We start from the raw sequence: 18475 nt of genomic DNA, 5'->3' as shown, positions 1-18475 counted from the left end.
CCTGCAGGGACAGCAAATTCTTGTGTTTGCCTTTGGAGCAGCTGAGCAATTTTCTCTTAAGTGTGAGGTTTGCATAGGTGTGTGGTGCAAGGGAAAGTGTGAGCATCAAATATTGGGTAGCAGGGTTTTTGGTTTTTCTCTGATGTATCTGTAAAAAATATCTTGAATTCCCGCAGTTTTCTGCAGAGCTTACACAAACACAGTGTGTTGTGATCCATGCTAAGCTCCAGCAATAAGCTGCAGGAAAATGTTGAAATTTATTTCTTTATGTAAAGGGATTTGATGCAGTCATTCTTTCAAGTTCTGAGAGCCAACAGCAGAGGTCAAAATACAGCCTCTGTGCTGATGCGTGGCTTAGGAGAGCAGACAGCTGTAAGAGTAGGAGCTGGTTTCTATGGCATTAGTCTTCTGTGTAACAAGAAAGAAATAATTCAGTTTTTGAATATATCTTATCATTGCTCTAATGGGAAGAACAACATATTATCTCCTTTATTTATCTTCTCTGTATCATCATATGCGTTAATTCTCTGAAGACGAGCATATGAACATCTTGAGTTAGATTTCATTAAATCAGATTGGCTTTTGCTGTCAAATTGATGGAAGTAAGTTATTCATTTTTAACTCGGCTAATTGATTTACAGAGAGGTAGAAGCTCAGCCTATAATCTTTCCCTAGAATCTTGCTTTTATAATAAGCACCAGAAAGTGAGGGAACAAGAGAAATATCTGATTTCTAGCTGTTGGTAGATAAGACAATTGAAAATTCATAGGAAGAACCCCGCAGAGTTTGCCATTGAGCCTGACAGAGAAGTGGGACATTCATTTATGTGTCATCCTGTATAATTTCTCCTTGTCCCAGGCATATTCCACATGGATTTGCATTCCAGATCACAGACTGGTAGATAATGAATAAAAGACCAGCAACCTGCAGTGGTTTTTGTAGTGGGCTGCTCATGAAAAGGAGATGGGGCCAGCTGCCCTGTCCCAAATCCCCATGGCACAGGAGAGGAAAGGAGTACCAGGGAGAACAAAAACAGAGCAAGAACGGGGGGAAAAAAGCCACAGGGAAAAAGTGACAGTTTCCCAAATAATTATACAGTGAATTTCCCTGCAGGTTATTTGTGAGTGTTGTGACTCAACTAGATGATACAAGTGTTTTAGTAGAAGATTCAGCCAACCAATGGGCTGGCTTTTTGCTTCTGGGGGGCCTCTGCTTGAGCCTTTTGCTCTAGATGGATGTTTTTACATGTGCTCAGAGTCACTGGCGTCATTTTCAGTGGCTAATGTGGCAAGTGATACTAAGTGATAAATTAGCACCTGATTATTAAATCAATAAGATGGAAATTGTGAACTTTTTTCTCTGTTTTTTCTGGGTTATGTCACCTATTGTTGCTCCTTTTACAAGAGCTGTGCAGAAGTTGTAATAGAAATCATCTCTTCGCTATCACATAAACTTCTGGAATCAGAAGCTGCTTTTTCTTGACAGGAGAGGCTACTTACATGGTTTGGTTTTTTTTTTCAAGTGGCACAGCAAGCCAAGGGGACAAGCTATTATTAAATTAAATTATTAAATTAAAACCCTCCTTAGCATGGAAATCCCATGGAAAACAGTGCCCAGTGAGAAGAAATTGTTGAAGCCACCATAGTTGAGTGGAAAAACCATACTCAAAAAACTATTCATGATCAAACCACAAATACTCTCGTAGTTGACTTCTTGGGAAATGCTTCTATTCCTCCTTCCTTCTCTTCTTCATCTCTTTTCTTCTTCTTCTTCTTGAGGGGAGTTGACCTGGTTAACGCCGTGGGGTGGGAAGGCACTGGAGTGACATCTCACTGGCAGCTGGGGACAACCTTTCCCTCTGCTTTCTCGCCCGCAGATGAGGTCGGGGGAGATGGCCGCCAACATCGCGCGGGAGCTGGCGGAGCACACCAGGAGCCACCTGTACGCCGGTGACATCGCCTACTCCGTGTCCGCCATGGTCCAGCTCGTCAACCTGCTGGACGTGCAGCTCCGCAACCTGACTCCCGGCGGGAAGGACAGCGCCGCGCGCAGCTTGAACAAGGTGAGAGCCACGGGGCCCTGCCGGCCATGGCCTGCTGCTTAGCCCAAAAGCACCTTAACTGCGTCGCAACAGCGTGGCTTCTGTGCCCACTGTTCAAGAAGAATTATTAGTCCTTTTGTCATTTCTGGAAGCGAGAGGAATTGCTAGGTAGCGCTAAAGGTGCTAGGAGTTGCCAGCTGTGGGAGAAAATATGAGCTGTGGACTCTGTAAGAATGCATTTAAAGGTGAAGGTTTCCTTAGTGAGAGGCCCTCACTGAATCTCATGTAAACACATGGGATAGGAGCTACCTAGGAATTCTGACGGGGGCCTGGCTGTCAGGACAAGGAACAGTTGGACCCTGGTGACTATGAGCACACGGTTATATTGGCCACCCTGTTAAAATACGACGCAGAATTTTGTTCTCAGATGCATAGCAGACTCTGACAGTTCTGGCATTCATGTAAGCATGAACAGAACTTGGTCCCAAGATTATATGGGGAATAAGTGATCCCAGCTAAACCTGTACCTTCTTTGGTGTTTATGAAGAGAAATGCTTTTCAGAGAAGTAATTTGGTCTCTTTTCTTGCAAGTTATAATTGTACACTGATGCTGTTTTAAATGCTAAGAGCTTCGGGATTGCTTGAGATTTCAGTCGCATGGGAGCTGAACTTCTGCATCTCATGTGCTTTGCATGTGCTGTGAATTGGGTTATCCTGATGCTTTTAATTAGTGCTGCTTCCAGCCATTTTATAACAATGTAGGTAATAATTATATTAACTGTTACATCAGCATAACATTACTTGTTATAATCACACCACGGTTCTTGAAATGATAGTGATGTCTGACAATATTAGGTAAAGCCAGCAATTAATGTCACCTACTAACGGGTTTCATGGTTGTAGTCTGCTTGCTCTTCTGGATGCGTCCCAGCCACACCCGACATTTTGTCAATTCAGCTTTGCAAGCACATACTTTTCATCTTTGTTTTTATCTCACCTTATGATATTTGTTTCAATTACATGAAATGGGGTTGTATCATGGGGGCAGGAATGAGTTACTGAGGGGAGGGGAAGACTGGACAAGGCAGAGCTGCTCGGCTCAGCTGTCACTCCTGGAGTCCCCACTGCAGGTTTCTTTCCCCTGCCATCAGCTTTGCACAAGCAACTCATACAAATCAATTGCATTCCACATTAAAATTCTGAACCATGTGAAGTCCTGCAAAACAGTGATGCGAGTCAGTGATCCAAATGACAGGCTCAGTAATTTACTTGCTCTCATTCCCCACTTAATTCTTTAGAAGAGCAACTGTTCTGTGTTCATTTAAGAATGCATGAATTCAACTTGGAAGTAGTATTGGGCAAACAAAAGGCAGCAGAGTTACTGCTCCATTTTCCCCTTCACTGATCAACAGTATTTAAAAAAAAAATAAAAAAGAAAAGAGAAAAAAGTAATTTGCAAAGAGTTTTGTTTAGTGCTCTTTAGTCAGAAAGAAGAAATAAAGTAAGCACTAGCCATAGCCATTAAATATTCTTTTAATCATTAAAGGAAATGTGCTGGGGATCTGAAAGTAATCACCTGTGCTGTTTTGTACTGGGGTTTTTTTTACAAGCTGATGTACAATGAATTGAAATAAACTGGCATAATCAGAATTTTTAAAAGCCATCATCTTTCAGAAACCACTTTTCTGTCACTAAAAGCTTTATGCTTTCCACTGGATCAAGCTTAATTAAGGTGATAATTGTTCCATTTCAGACTGGGAAGACCCCCGAGTGGATAGCTCTGTAATTTTCAGCAAGGCTTTCTTTGATCTCCATTTGTTTCTGTAAAGTCTTCGTACTGGCCAGATTTACCCAGAGGAAGATTTTTACGGTTTCAAATTGATGAATTAGAAATTGAAATTAGGCATTGCATGATACCTGGGTGTATTTTGTTTATTTCAGAGCCTTAAAACTCTTGAGGACAAATTTGGCTCTCAGCTGTACTAATGGGATTGCACTGCTGTGTGTTGAGAGCACAAGTTGCCCTGAATCTCTGTTGATGTGCAATTTCCAACCAGGCACATCAGCAAAAACAAACCCAGCCAAGCCAGTGCTCTGAGCAGCCGGGTTTTGTGAGCTTTTGTTGCAGTGATGCAGAGCTCACCAATTCCAGCTCACTGCTGCAGACTGCCTGCCAAGCCCCAGGTCTGTCAGGATGGGTCCATACAGGTCCAGGCTCTATCAGGATGCGGTCCTGCACACGTCTTTCTGGGGTTGGTCCTGCTTATCTGAAGCTTGGTTATATTTCACTGTGGCATCAACACTGTCTGGCTGCAGAGCCCGTGCTCCTCTTACACAAATAACCATCAGCCTCATCCTTTTCAGCCTTGTTTGACATGGAAATGTCATGTGTGATCTCCAAGCTGTAAGGAAAACATCATCTCTAGAGTATCTCTACTAGACTTCAATGTCTTCTACCATGTAACAGCTGCTCTTGCAAAGTTGCCAGTCTGTGCCGGACTTCACTGAAAAAGGACTAACCCACATTTCTGGAGTTTCCAAAACTGGAGTCTTCCAGTTTTCCACTGCTGTCTAACTCACGCTCACTCCTTCAGTTTGGTTGGTTTTCCAGGAGCTGTTTAAGAGAGAAATGAGGGTTTTTTCACAGGCATTTTCTTCATTTTTTTTTTTCCCCTTGTTCTGTCACTAACTTGTTTTTTCTATTCCGTCTTTAATCTGCTCTCTTTATGGACTCAGCTTCAGAAAAGGGAGCGCTCTTGCAGGGCCTATGTCCAGGTATTTCTTGTGTTTTTAATACACGTGTCCAGTTGTTTGACTGAATGACTGTGAAGTGGGTCTTGTCTCTGTGAATAATCTGATTATTACCACCTTTGTGGCAGCAAGTTCTAAGGTTAAGGTTACAGGATAATAATGTCATTTTTTATCTCACTGACCTCTCCCATTTCTCTCTGACTTGAAAAAAAATTGGGACAAAATCTCAGAACCAGAGAGTAGAAAAAAACACAAGAGAGATCTGACAAGATTCATCCAGCCATCTGAATGAGCAGAACAGTATGGAGATGTTCAAGTAAAGAATGCAAAACTGCTGCTCACAGAGGTGTCTCCAGACCAACAAGATTTTACTTACAGCATATCACTCACGTTACTGCCACCTGCATTTCCTTAGCTTTCCTTCTTCCCCTTCTACACTTTCAGATTTAGAAACAATTCAAAATGGCAACACTGGTCATGAGGGAGGAGGTAGGATTGTAATGAAATGCAGGGTGTCTCAGAGAGATGTTGGAAGGAGGAGAGTGCTGCAAACAATGCACAGAGTAATGAATATAACATCCCGTGAAGTTACCCAGGTCTGGCCTGACTTTCACAGGCTTATTATGTTGTGTTTGATGTGAACAAAGTCAAGCTCCAGCATTCTGGAAATATCACACTTGTGGGCTTTTCAGGAGTGGGACCTCAGGTTGTTTCACTAATCCTGTCACCTTGCCTTATAGCATTTGCTCCAGTATTTGTTTTTTTGGTTTTTTTTATATATAAATCTGTTTTGTATACTGTAGGTTTAAGAAATGTGAATGTTTTACCTTCTAATCTCTGTCTTGTGCTTGTGAATGTTGATATTGTTCTTATGGGTGGTTGATCATTATTTATATGTATATGTGTAATGCATAAATGAACTCTTATGTTTCTGGAGGGGGCTGTCTGTACCTGCATTTTCCTGCAAAATTCCACTTCCTACAGTCAGTGCTAACTCACTTTGTGAACACATATTTAATTTAGCGAATGGGATTAGATGGTCTGGACTTCTAGGGCGTTAGAAATAAAACAGTACCCCTCTGTGCTGGTAGGCTGCCTTCCCTCTGGAAAATGTCACTAGAGAAAGTCACCTTTTCCCTTCCATGTACATTAATGATGGGTAAAGATGAGTTAGGAGTTACACATCCCTTGTCTGGGATCCCAGAGAAAGCAGCCAGCAGGCATTTGAAGGAATTTAGGAGAGTTTACACTGTGGTGCTCACTCCCAAGCTAGCTACCTTGTGTACTGCTACCACTGGAAACGTGGTGAAACTGCTTTGACTCTGCCAGGGCTGCACAGTCCTGCTGGGGACACTGGGTGCTACCTGATCCATAGTTGTGCTTTCCACTGGCTGCACAGACATTTTCCACAGAGTCTGTGCATGCTCCTGCTCTTCTGTCTTTATTCAAACAGTAGTGATTGGTGAGTTTAATATACCCTACAGAGAGCTTGGCCTTGATAGAATGAAGCCTGAATACTCTGCAAAAACTTAAGCTTACCCTTAATTTCAAGGACTCCTTTCCTTTCACTTGGAAAGGTTGCTTGCGTGTTTAAACATTAATCACACACCTACTTCTTCAGTAGATGAAAACTGATGAAAGCTCATTGCTTGAGCTGTTAAGTATGGATATGGACAAATCTGGTACGTATATTGAAGAGGACAGTCCTGTAAAAGAGGGCTTGAAGAATGAATTAGATGACCTAATTGAACCTTTCCAGCTCTGCTTTGTACTGTATGGAGGTAAAGTAATGTGTCTGGACACATTTTCATACAGTATGCTTCCATTTAGAAAATTGTGTGGCTAAAGTCATCAAAAAATCTAGTCATGGAGAGGTTGTCTGTAATAGCAATTCGATGTGGCTGCAGATAGTCCTGTTACAGGCTACTCATCCTTTACCAGGAAGTGAAATGTCTGGGCTGGCTGAGGGAATTAAGCAGGGATTTTTCAACAGATCTTGAGTGGTGGCACCCTGGTTTGGTAAAGTCAGTGGAACATGGGGAGTCACTGGGACATATGGCCTTGATGGCAGAGAAATAGAGTGTTCAACTTTGCTGACATGGTGTCCTCATGCTGATCCCATTATTGTGGAGAGCATCCCTGGCTCAGTTTGGCTCAGAGGGCTGGAAGTGTATCTTTAAGTCTGTGTTCCCTAGACAAAGGGAGGCGCAGTGTGAAGTTAATGCAAGAGATGTTCATAGTGAATATCAAAAGTGCTGTTGAGGAAAGGTGGTTTTTTTGGAAGGAGGAGGGTGACCTGAAAAGATAATAATTGCTAAAGTCAGCCTTACTGTTTTCTTTGAGCTAACCAGTCTAAGTAGCCATGACAGAGCCCCAGTAGCGACTGGTGTATAAAGTCCTCTTAAGCCCAAAATAAATTATTATAAATAAATATACAAAGTAGATGGAGAAATTTTTTTGCACGTTATTCAAACATAGAACTGGGAATGCATTATCAGATTATCACCTCATCTCTTTGGGTACCTTTGAAACAAGCATGGATTTAATTTTTTTACTTTCACAATATTTGTTGAGCTAAAAGCTTAGGGATTTTATTTACTAAGATAGAGGTTACAAATGCTGCTTCTTTAGTTTCAAATGTGGTAAACGATCTTTCTTTGTCTCAAAAATCCAGCAAGAACCAACCCAGCAGGTGGCACAATGAATACATATTAATATAATGACTGGACAGTTGCTGCAAGAATTTTCAGTCATGGTGATAATTAAGAGACTGCTAAGTGGGTTTTAATTTGTGATACTAATTAATAGTCAGCTGAGACTGAGCTGACTAAGGTGTATATAAAGGTGACAGAGTGGTCTCAGCAAGGTGCTCTGTTAGAAAAGAGGGTGGCCTTTTAGAGAGCAGAGATCTACATCTCCTATGTCCACTTTCTGAAGTTTTTGCACTCCATTTTGGGAAAGGGATGGGAAAGTCATCATGTGGGAGAATGAGTCACAATGGGTGACACATTTAATTAGCATAGCTTGGTTTGGTGGCTGGTCTCTGATGTAAGTATGGTATGAATTTTCTTTAATTTTTTCAGAATTTATATTTGTTCATTTTGCCAAAGTTGTTGTCCTTAAACTGAAGTACTGGAGATGTAGAAAACAGAGATTTTCTACACAGTTGCCAAAACTTGCCTTTGGGGACTGTTTAACTGGGTTTGGTGTCACAGATTTCTTCCATGCCCCTCAGCAAGTGTCATGTGCTTGATATTTCTCAGCTCCCCAACTTAAAATGCCATGGATGCAATTCTCCTGTCCTCTAGGAATTGAGGTGGGGTAGTAAAGGGGAAAAATAAAGGCTAAGTACTCACATAATGTAGTAAGTGAGGCTGTATTAAAACAGAAAACTTAAACATGGGGAAAAAATTAGAGAATTTTGCTGATTTAGTAGCTGGAAACACTAGGTTTGATTGAAGGTTCATACCACACCCATGCTTGCAGTCTTTTTATCATGTACATGCATCTGACTGCAAAGTCTGAGCTCACCTGCTTGCTTCATGTGGATTTGTGGGCTGCAGCTCTGGGGCATCAGGAAGCCAATGAATTTCCCTGCAGCGCCAAACCAGAAGCTATGTGAAATTGCATGTTGCATTTGGGATGAGGATCTTGGAAAACTAAAATTTCACAGGGTTCCCATTCTTTTGGTTAATTTTATAACGTCAGTCTGAGTGGTTTTAAAGCCTGAGGCTGGTGAATATGACAGACAGTGTGAATGGCAGCTTTGTGGGAAGAGTAGAAGGAGGCAGCAGAGGGTTGCCTTTGCAGCATCTTCCTCGTCTAATGGAGTGTGCTGCTCTTGGTTCCTGCCATCCTCTGAGCTGCCCTGTAAATCAGCTTGCACTGTTTTGAAATTCTGCACTGGTCTGGACAGCATATGGCAAAGATTATGGAAGTGCCACCTGCTCCTTGGTAATTACAAGAGTTTCTGGGTGCAGGTGTCATCAGAGCCACGCACAGAGCTGGTGCTGAGATGATGGCAGGCTCCTGGTAGCAGACAGGCGGTTGCAGAGTTCTCCTTCTGGTTCTGCCGGAAGTTTTCTGAACACTTCTTGCTTGAAACAGAGGCTGTTTGAATTGCTGCTCTAAGCAAAAAATGAGAGGCTTTCCTCAGAGGATTCAAGGCATTAAACCTGACCAGAAGAGACTTTATTTTTTTTTTTATTTTTTTTCTTTGCTAACCTAGTAGTTCTCATCAGATAAAAGGTGCATCTGGGACTTAGCCAGTACTATTTAAAGTGGATTAATTCTGTTTGTCCTACTTCTCTCTTGCTTGCATGATTGGTCCCAACTTCTGTGAAGACTAAACGAAAGAAACTTGCAGCTCTAAGAAGGAGCACAAATTGAATTATGCCGTATTTGCTTGTGTTATTGTTGCCCCTCTGACAAGAAAGACTCTAACCTCCATTTATATAAAAAAGAGGCAAATTAATGAAGGTTTTCAAGTTCCTTGTTTGGTCACTTAATTGGCTGTATGACAAAGAGCTCTGCAGTGTGTGTCAAACAACTCTGAGAGTTCTCTGATGATTTGTGCATTGCTTGACTCCTGATGCTATTCTGCACAGCCTGTCAGGCGAGGTATCGTTGTTAAAGTGGCTGGAATAAATTGGCTAGCAGTGAGCATACAATGTTGTATATTAACTGTAGCTACAGGGAGTACTTTTAGCTGCTTTTTCAAGACACCGAGATGTTTGCTCATCAGTATCAAAGTGCCTAAAACTTTCATTTAATATAATTAAAAGGACATCTGAAAGAAGTGTGACTCGCAGTGAGGTTCTGTGGTTTGGTAGTCCTTTGTTAAAACTCTGTGAACTTAATATACTTCACAGCTTGAGAAACCTGCACTTGATTTGTGTCAGCAAGAGTGAAACTAGAAATCCTCACCCTGCACGTTTCTACTGCAGTGAGCCTGTTGTTAGGGGAGAGGAGGATCAAAGCAGCAGCCTTGGGTTTGTAATCAGACTCCAAAATTCATCGCGTAAATGTTAAAAAGGAAGGTGACCCCATGTTCATCCACCTACAATTCAGCTACACCTATGGTTAGGTTCTCACATGGCAAAACTGAGAAAAAAAAAAAATCTAGTGTTTTCTATGTTGCTCTGTGTACTCTCTGCTTGAGTCTGAGTCAGTCCTGGTATCTGGTGTCACTGGTAAGAAGTCTGAATATAAATTGCCATAGGGGGCAGCGGGAGGTGTCCCTTTGATTTGAACCGCTGGAGGAAAGGATGAGTCTCAGACTCCCCAGGAGTTTCCTTGAAGGCTGTGGATATTCTGTCAAAGAGGCATTTCTGATGTGTGGCCCATTTTCCTTTCTTGCTACAGCCTTGCTCACTTGCCCAGTGTAATTACTCTAGCAGTTGCTTGTATGGTTTCAAATCCCAAACAGTAGGGCAGCAAATACAGATGATTCATAAATGCAGTTTTCAGCTCATTCTGTGGGGAAGATCTCATTAGACGAAATAGATCGTATGTTATTTCCTTCTTCCCAATCAATTCCTTTCATTTCAGTCCTACAGATGCCTTCTGACCTTAAAATATTCTTCCTCATATAGTAAGTAAAGCAAAACCATAACCTGTAATTTGTAACCTTGTTCTGTTTCTCATATTGCCTATTATTTTTTGCATGCTCCCATTAGGAGATTATTGGTAGTTCAAGGCCAAGATTGCAAACCTTGCATACCTAGTAAAAGACCATTAATTCCATAGTTAAGCATTTTGTAGATGGCCTAATTTTAATAAAGGTCAGTGCCTTTCTTCTCACTACAGTGAGTTCTCAGCACTGCTGGAATTCAGGCCATTTCTGAGACACTACAGTTCCTGTAACCACAGCATAAACATTTGCTGTATAGTTGAAGAGAGAGGGTTGCACGCTCCCTCTTGGGAGCATTTGCTCTCAATCTTCGGAGCAATTTTAGAAATTCTTCTGCATGATCATGGGAAGTTCTCTTCTTGCCTTTGCTGTGAGTAGAAGGCTTTGTCTCAGTTCACCAAAACTGATACCATCTGTTGACAATCACCACTCTGGTACCAGATGTAAGCTAGTGCTTCTGGGCTTAGTTTTGAAGGCTGAAGAAAGATTAGCAGTAGATATTCTAATTATTTATTTATTTTCAAGCACTCCCTGTGGCTCAGCTCCTTTCAGTCTAAATATGTTTGTCCATTCCATTGAATGCTACAACAGTTCGTGATGACTGTGTTGCTTTTTAAAAAACATTAGACAGTGGCTGGGCTTCCCTGTAAGAAATTGTCTCCGTTGTGCTTACTGATGCTTTGACCAGGGACAAATTTTGATTTTGAATCAAAAGAATAAATGGCAAGGCAAAAAAATCATCCAAGAGTGAAGAGCCTTGTCAGACAGATTTGAGGGCATTTCTCAGCTAAGAAGTAGGATTTAATGCCATCATGTAGCCAAATGACATTTTCCTTGTTTAGGAAGCTGAAGAAATGGCATGTGCATCTCTCTTTGTCCTGAAGTCCCACACAGCAGATGAGTGCAATCATTTGACTGATGACCCCTGTGTCATGGGATTGAGGTGCTGCTCATTTGCCATTCTAAAAAGACATGTCATTTCCTGAGCTGGTCCCTTTCAATGCAGTAACTTTTCCAGAAACATTTATGTGCTCACATCCATACTTTCATGCTGGCCCTCTCCTCCAAAGGGCCCATTCTGACTGTACCAGGTACATTCAGAGTTAATGGGAGTTTCTCTTGTACTGGTGCTTTTTCTGGCCAGAGGCAAGAATCAAACAACTTCCAGCAGAACTTGCCAGAAGAACTTGTCGTCAATGGCATTGATTGTGCCTTTAACTCAATTAGTTTGGAGGCTTGCAAATATTGATAGCCCGAGGAAAGGGTTTGTTTTAGCACTGGGTGTTTAATATGAATACAGAGCAAAACCAGCTATTCTTGAGCAAGGAGACAAGTAAGCGTTTTTCAAGTACCTCTGTTTTCCAGTTGGAAAAGGGGAAAAAAGAGCATAACATTGTGATCATTGTACCATATCAACATGTCAGTGCATCTGCTCTCTTATGGGCTTTTCATTTGCACTGTGAAATGTGGACCTGAAAGGGATATTGTGCTTTTTTTCTCTGTTGATTTGCCATAAAACCTCAAGCTGTTACATAAAGTGGGCTAGTTACGTGTTTGCATTTTTCAAATAATGACAAGGCATGTGTTTTGGAGTAGTATGGGGAGACCTCAGGCAGGACCAGAAGCTCAGGCCATAAGCACAGCCTGAGGCTGTGCCTGTGAAATTGCACTCTGCAGGCTGTCCTCAGAAAGAGTGAGCAAACCTCTTTGGAAGAGTCTGTGCTGGAAAACACCTTTGGCACAGGGGTACCAAAGCACTGCTTTCTAGGTGCACCATGATTTTAGCCAACCTATGCAAAGCTTCGTGGCTGTAGCTCCTTGTATCCTAATTTTTGAAAGTGCACTGCATGAGAGTCCTGTGAGATCAAGGAAGTGTTAGCAGTATGAGACAGGGCTTTAGAAGTTATAAAATTCAGATGTTTTAATTAGAGATGCCATTGCAGAAGTGGTACTTGATTGCCCTGTGCCACTGTCCTCACCCTCCCAAAGCTGCTATAGGAGGTAAGTCCTTGATGTAAGTTTCATGCTAAATAAAGTGTACAGTGTGTTCAGTCTCTTCCTGAAATGCTCCTTTGCAAGGAAAGACAAACTGCATATTTGAAAATTACTCAACTGAAGGATTAAACCAATATTCCCTGTAGGACCTGCTGGTATTCACTTGCCATAAGGCAGTATTTTCTCCAGCTGTAGGTCTGTTGAGATTTTTGATCTTCCATCAGCTGCTCAGCAAGGGGCCAAAATGAACAATGAAGGTTTAAAGAGGTCCTCAGTTTAGGAGAGCTGCTGGTTTTCTAAGGTTAGGGTTGCTGTCCTTAAGTACCACAGCATTCTGTTGTCTGTGCCAGATTTGGCAATGAGCTGAGTACCTGTAACAACATCTCCTAGTGATTTTCAGTGTTGAGACCCAGTTAAAGAGAGATTATATATTGCAGAAACTGATTCTGTCAAAGAGTGGTGTCTTGGATGTTTGTATAGTGAGAGAAAAATAAGTAGATATCACATATGGTGATATGGCATCACTGTATATATACAAAGTTCAAACGTCCTAGGTTTGAAACTGTGCCACATAGCCAGGTACTCTGAACAGACATTTCTAGAGGGGGAGAAGAGAAAAATAAATTAGCAAGCAAAATTCAGTTTAATGAAATGTAGCAGCTGCCACAAAGGAAATCAATGGGATATGTACAACTGGCCTTTTAGTAATGCATAATTACTGTAAGGCTTCTAATTAGTTTCCTTTTTACAATGCATCTTTTAATACCAATTTGTAAGTGTCTACGAACAAGGGTTTACATTTTGTTTCCTTTTTGTAACCTCAGGATAGAACCAAGAAACCATGAGCACATGCCCTTATTTGGGAGAACCCTCCCTCTGCAATTTATTAACATTTATTTGCACTGAACGTACAACCTGTGGTTCTATACAGCCACATAATGAAAGGCGTCACCATCATGGGATTTGTCTTTTGTGCTCGGCAGGGTCTTGCTCTTCTCTCCATGTCCAGTTGTAGTCACTGCTGGGGACATGAAAGGTCCACTGTGTCTAATATTCTGTGACCTCCAGAATGGTTGCTCTTTACAGGCTGGTAATTAGAGGGTTTGGCTTTGCATGTATAGATACCCTGATATCACAGAGAGCATAAAGCTGTGCTATGTGTCTCAGCACAGAAAAATTGGAAGTCTGCCTTCTTGGCTCCCTTCTGTCATGCCCTTCTTCCTTCATTTGATCTTAGCCTACAAACAAGCAAGCTCTACTTTATGAAAGCTTTCTCTTGATCTAATTTGAGTTACTTTTGTCCTTCTCCTGGTGCATGTGTGCTTGTGCTGTCTAGTCATTAAGTCCAAGTAACCACAGCATTGGTTTGGTGCTGTGCTGTGCATGGTGTTGAGGTATGCTTCAGCTCCAAGCCCCACATTTTTATTTTGCAAGAAGCTCAGCTGAGCTGCATTTGGAGGAAGGATCAGGCAGAGGAAGAAAAAAAGACTACAAGAGAAGTAGTTCTTTAGCTTTGGAAGCAAGGGCAGGGTCTTCAAGTGAGGTCATGCAGCATTCTTTAATAGATGTTTGGTTCTTTGTGGATAGGTACAATCTCATGTGATCTGGGGCAAAATGAGGATAATCCTTGGGGTAGTTTCTTCTATTTCTAGTGGAGAGAGAAACTAGAGAGTATCTGGGCTCCCTACTTGGCTGCATGTTAAAGGCAAGAAGTGGGGTGGGATGAAACTATGTCAGAACTTTCCTATCTCCTTCTGAAAGTCCCCACCTTTATCCCCAGGGTTCTCAGATAAAACCTATCAAGCCATCAGCTCCCAAGCACACCTGTCCCATGCCTTCTGCATTTTGAAGGTTCTCTCTCAGGGCTAACCCTCCTCCAGCTGGTCACTGAGAGGCTTTCCTGGAGGTTTGGCACAGCTGTTTCTTCTATGCTGGAGCTTCATCAGACCACAAAGTCATTGGACCAGCTGCCAAACCCACGTAAATCACAAAGGCTCAGCTTAAATGTAAAGACACAGGTCTATCCTTGTCATGTGTGCCTGCTTTCCCACAACTCCCACTCCCCTGCCCAACTTTTCCCAGTTGGCATCTCTGTCTCACAAGGCACTGTTGCTATAACAGCTGTTTTGTTTCATTTAAACACCTACCTCAGCTCCTGTCCAAAATGCAAACATTTCATTAGCACCTCATCTCCTTGGCTTCAGCCCACAGCACTCGGCCATAATGAAGTGCTGCACTCAGAAATATAACGTGGGGAACACTTGATTAATGCACTGAGACAGGTGAGGGGAATGACCCTCTGGGAAAAGCTAGGGACTAAATTAATCTCGGATGTAATGCCAACAAAGACAGTCTACCAGCTTTGTTCAGATACGTGATAAGGACGTGACCCAAAGTCCTTGGAAATCTTCCTGGAGCCTTTGTGTTTGACCCCAGGCCCAAAGTGATGTGAAGTGCCTGGTTTCAGGTAGTCACTTCAAGAGGATGGATGCTCAGCACTGGGTGTGGACTGCACATGGTGCAGGAAGCAGTGTGTTAGGCTCAATTGGTTTTGTCTCTCAAACTTGCATGCACACATATGTGCACATTTAAAACAAAAGAAAGAATGGATCAGATAAAATATTTTTTTCTGGGGGAAAGTCTTTGCGGCAGATGTTTCACAGTAACACAAATATTTCAGCATCTGTTTCATATTCTGATGAACAGACATTACCTTTCTGTCCTGAGCCAGGAGCTCAGGATCTGCTGCAAAGACATATTCCACCATTCAGATATTGATAAAAGTATGGAGGATGTTGTTTTAGCAGAGAATTTAAGAACTGGTAGGAGCTGAGCTAAAAGGAGGTAAGGCACATTGTGTGATAACATTGAAAGGGAATAAAAATCCTCATTTTCTGCTTTCCAGGCATAAAAGGTCTTTACAACAAAACACCATGTTGTGTAGAAGCTGCACCACAAAATAATCAAGCTTTTTGGTCACTGGAAAAGAATACCATGTATTTTTTTGCCTGTGAAGAGATAAATTCCCAGACTATACTACAGAATTTTATTAAGAATGGCAGAGATCGGGCTTCCAAATTCTAAAACGCAGAAGAATATCAGATTTAAACGCTATGGCTTTTTCCATTTCTGCTTGACTACTAATTATAACCAGCAGCAAATGTGTTAAGATAATTTTTAGACTATTCAGTAGAATCAGTTTAATAATCAGCTTAAAAATTGATTTATGGTTATCAAGTTCCACTTAAGACCAAATGAGTGAGGCATTCTGTTTGTGGTATAGGAGAGGCCTGGCATAAGAACAAACAAGTTAATTGACCGTGAATAAATGTAACTGTGAAAGTAGGAGCTTTGTGCTGTCAGAGGAGCCCAATTATGGTGCAGTCTCCCAACAGGAAATACGATGATGTGAGAAACCTTGCAAACTCAAGGAAGTTGCTGGCATTAAAAGCACCAGCGGTGGCAGTTCTAGCTGTCTTTGCTTCTCCTCAAACCTTGCTGTAATTGATATATTTGTTAAAGTCATGTGGATGTAGCAATAAATTGTAGTTTGATGTGATTGCATCCTCCCATTGCTCATTGGCAGCTGACCATGACTGGTGAGTGAGTCAGGATGCTCTGTGCTCTCTGTGCTGCCCATTGCCATTGTAGCACTCCTCCTGAGGGCTCTGCTGGAGAATGGGGCTGTGCCACAGCTCCTCTCCACCCATGGGTTTAGCAACAGTATCAGCAGTAAATACTGAAGTATTCCCTCTACAGTGAGCCCATGGGGCACACTTCAGGCTTGGAAAATGTTGAAGTCCCCTGGGACTGTTGTCAGCTCACAGAGCAGAGGTGTGGGTTTGATGCTTGTGTGCTCAGCATAAAGGAAATTATTATGAACAGCAATTTCATCGTGAAGGGGAGGTTGTTTCTGCAGGCAGCATTAGCTGGCAGTGGAGGTGTTTCTCTGTGACTAGACCTGGTGACTAGACCCTAACCAGCTGAAGAAAGCATGATCAAAGTAGCTTATTTTTTATCCTTTTCCTCTGCACAATCAGTTCCATCAACTGGTACAGCTGGTCTCATTAAAAAATCTTAGCTGAAAAGCGGTTGAGTCAGCTCTGGTTAGTAACGATGCGGAGGGTTTAGGTTGAGAAAAGCCTTCGGTTTGGCTAAATTCTACTGCAGTAATTTTGCAGTCATGAGACCAGTACAGTTTCGTGTGGTCCTGTGTGTGCATCCAGATTAACCTGTGGGAAGTTATCCATGGGAGAGCTCTTTGTGCGTGGCAGCCCAGGGCAGCAGGTGCACTGTAGGAGGGACTTTCCACAGGGCTGACTCCTTCCTCAGTGCAGTGATTTGAAATGTAGTGTCTTATCTAAATCTCTGTGGGCACCTGCTGCTGCTCTGGATGAAGTGGTGTAACTCAGCTATCTCTGTGTCTTCATGGCTGCCTGCTAGAGGGTTATGTGGTGGGAAATGTTTTAGGAAGCGTAGCCAGGTACAAATACCTTCCTCGAGTGCCCCAGCCCTACTCTTGAGCTCTGGTGCTGCAGATGGGTTTTTCCTGCATGTTTCCTTAACCATCATCTTCCTCCTACCCCTCCTTCCCCACCTGCCCTAATTCCTTCTTTTTCCAAGCCCAGAGCTGATGATTATGGAAGCAGAAAAGCACCATTCCCAGCCTGCATTTATAATAAAATCAGTATTTCCTCCCTGTCCCATCTGATGGTATAGAAGTTGTCCTGCTCCATTGCAGGCTGCCCTGATGGGTGGGGGAAGGAGATGCTGTCATCCCCCTGTAAACTGATGTGTTTGGAGGATGGGACTAAGCATATGTCAGAGGTCTCTGATGCTTTAGGTTTGCTGGAGCCTTTTCTCACTCCATCCCTCTGCCTTGCAGGCCATGGTGGAGACGGTGAACAACCTCCTGCAACCTCAGGCTCTGAACGCGTGGAGGGACCTGAACGCGAGCGAGCAGCAGCGCGCGGCCACCAAGTTGCTGGACACGGTGGAGGACAGTGCCTTCGTGCTGGCTGACAACCTGCTGAAGACAGACATCGTCCGGGAGAACACTGACAACATCCGTAAGGGGCAAATCCCGCAAGTACCGAGAGCAGCCAGTGGAAGAGTAAAGGCTGTGGAGCCCGGCTTTGGGCTTGATCCCTAGATTAATTGGAGAGCGATTTGCTAGATATGTCTTGGGCCTTTGTCTGAAGGACTTCAAAGTCTTTCCAAAAGAGCCTGAAGGAATAAGGCAACTCTCTACCCTTGAAATCCCATGGAAAATGAGCTCCTGACCTGCCTTTATTACTCCCAGCTTTGAGGGTATAATCTGTGCTAGAGCAATGAGAGCACTGCTTCACAGGGGGATTGTTCATCGTAAAGCAATTGTGTTTCATTTCATACAAATTTGTGTCTTTATTCAGCTGATTGTTGATTTTAATTAAAAAACAAGCATGATGGAAAGCACCAGCACTCCCACTGTGCATATGTAAAATGAGAACAACTCTTCTTTCTATTTCCATGAATAGAAGATCCTGAGAACTGATAACATTTACAGAAAGTACCAATCGCCAGTGGCAAAGAACTAGTATTCTCAGATTTTCATTTTAACCGTTGTCCTTAATATCCTGAGGTTCATGTTTACAAGAACTGGTTGTCTTTTGTCTTCCACAGAGAGCAGAATTTATTTGCACTTTTTTTTTTTTTTTAATTAAATTTAAAGCTTCTTCAGGGCAAAGATTTAAAAAGAAATAGGAGCCCAAACACATTCTAGCATGCAGCACTGTAAGTTGATTCCCCTCCTCTGAGCTGGTCTGGAACACCATTTTGTAGCTTTGAAACACCGTGTTGAAGATTATTTCAGCAGAGATTTTTTACTTAGTGTCTGTCTCTCTTGCACACAGAGCTGGAAGTTGCGAGACTAAGCACAGATGGGAATCTGGAAGATCTGAAGTTTCCCCAGAACATGGGCCATGGGAGCGCCATTCAGCTGTCAGCAAATACCTTGAAGCAGAATGGTCGAAATGGTAGGTCTGGCACCTCAGGCCACAGCATCCTCATGAGGCAGT

At 42.5% G+C, this 18475-nt stretch overlaps 1 protein-coding gene across 50 annotated transcripts in view; it reads left to right on the top strand.

Annotated features, from left to right (window-relative positions):
* ADGRL3 (adhesion G protein-coupled receptor L3) overlaps positions 1–18475 on the top strand; it is a 487487-nt gene that overhangs the window by 394336 nt on the left and 74676 nt on the right. For 26 of the 50 annotated variants that reach the window (XM_086888929.1, XM_086888924.1, XM_086888917.1 and 23 more), the window contains 3 exons: positions 1877–2062; positions 17305–17488; positions 18311–18433. In XM_086888929.1, the coding sequence (XP_086745055.1) occupies positions 1877–2062; positions 17305–17488; positions 18311–18433 (493 nt within the window). Of the gene's footprint in view, positions 1–1876; positions 2063–4777; positions 4817–17304; positions 17489–18310; positions 18434–18475 lie in introns of all 50 variants that reach the window. The other 24 variants (XM_086888938.1, XM_086888937.1, XM_086888933.1 and 21 more) reach the window with 1 other exon arrangement.

This window comes from Cyanistes caeruleus, chromosome 5, assembly GCF_971803275.1.
Source record: "Cyanistes caeruleus chromosome 5, bCyaCae1.hap1.1, whole genome shotgun sequence".
NCBI classification, from domain to species: Eukaryota; Metazoa; Chordata; class Aves; order Passeriformes; family Paridae; genus Cyanistes; species Cyanistes caeruleus.
Note: the sequence above shows the minus strand (reverse complement) of the source record. Positions and strands in the feature narration are given on the sequence as shown.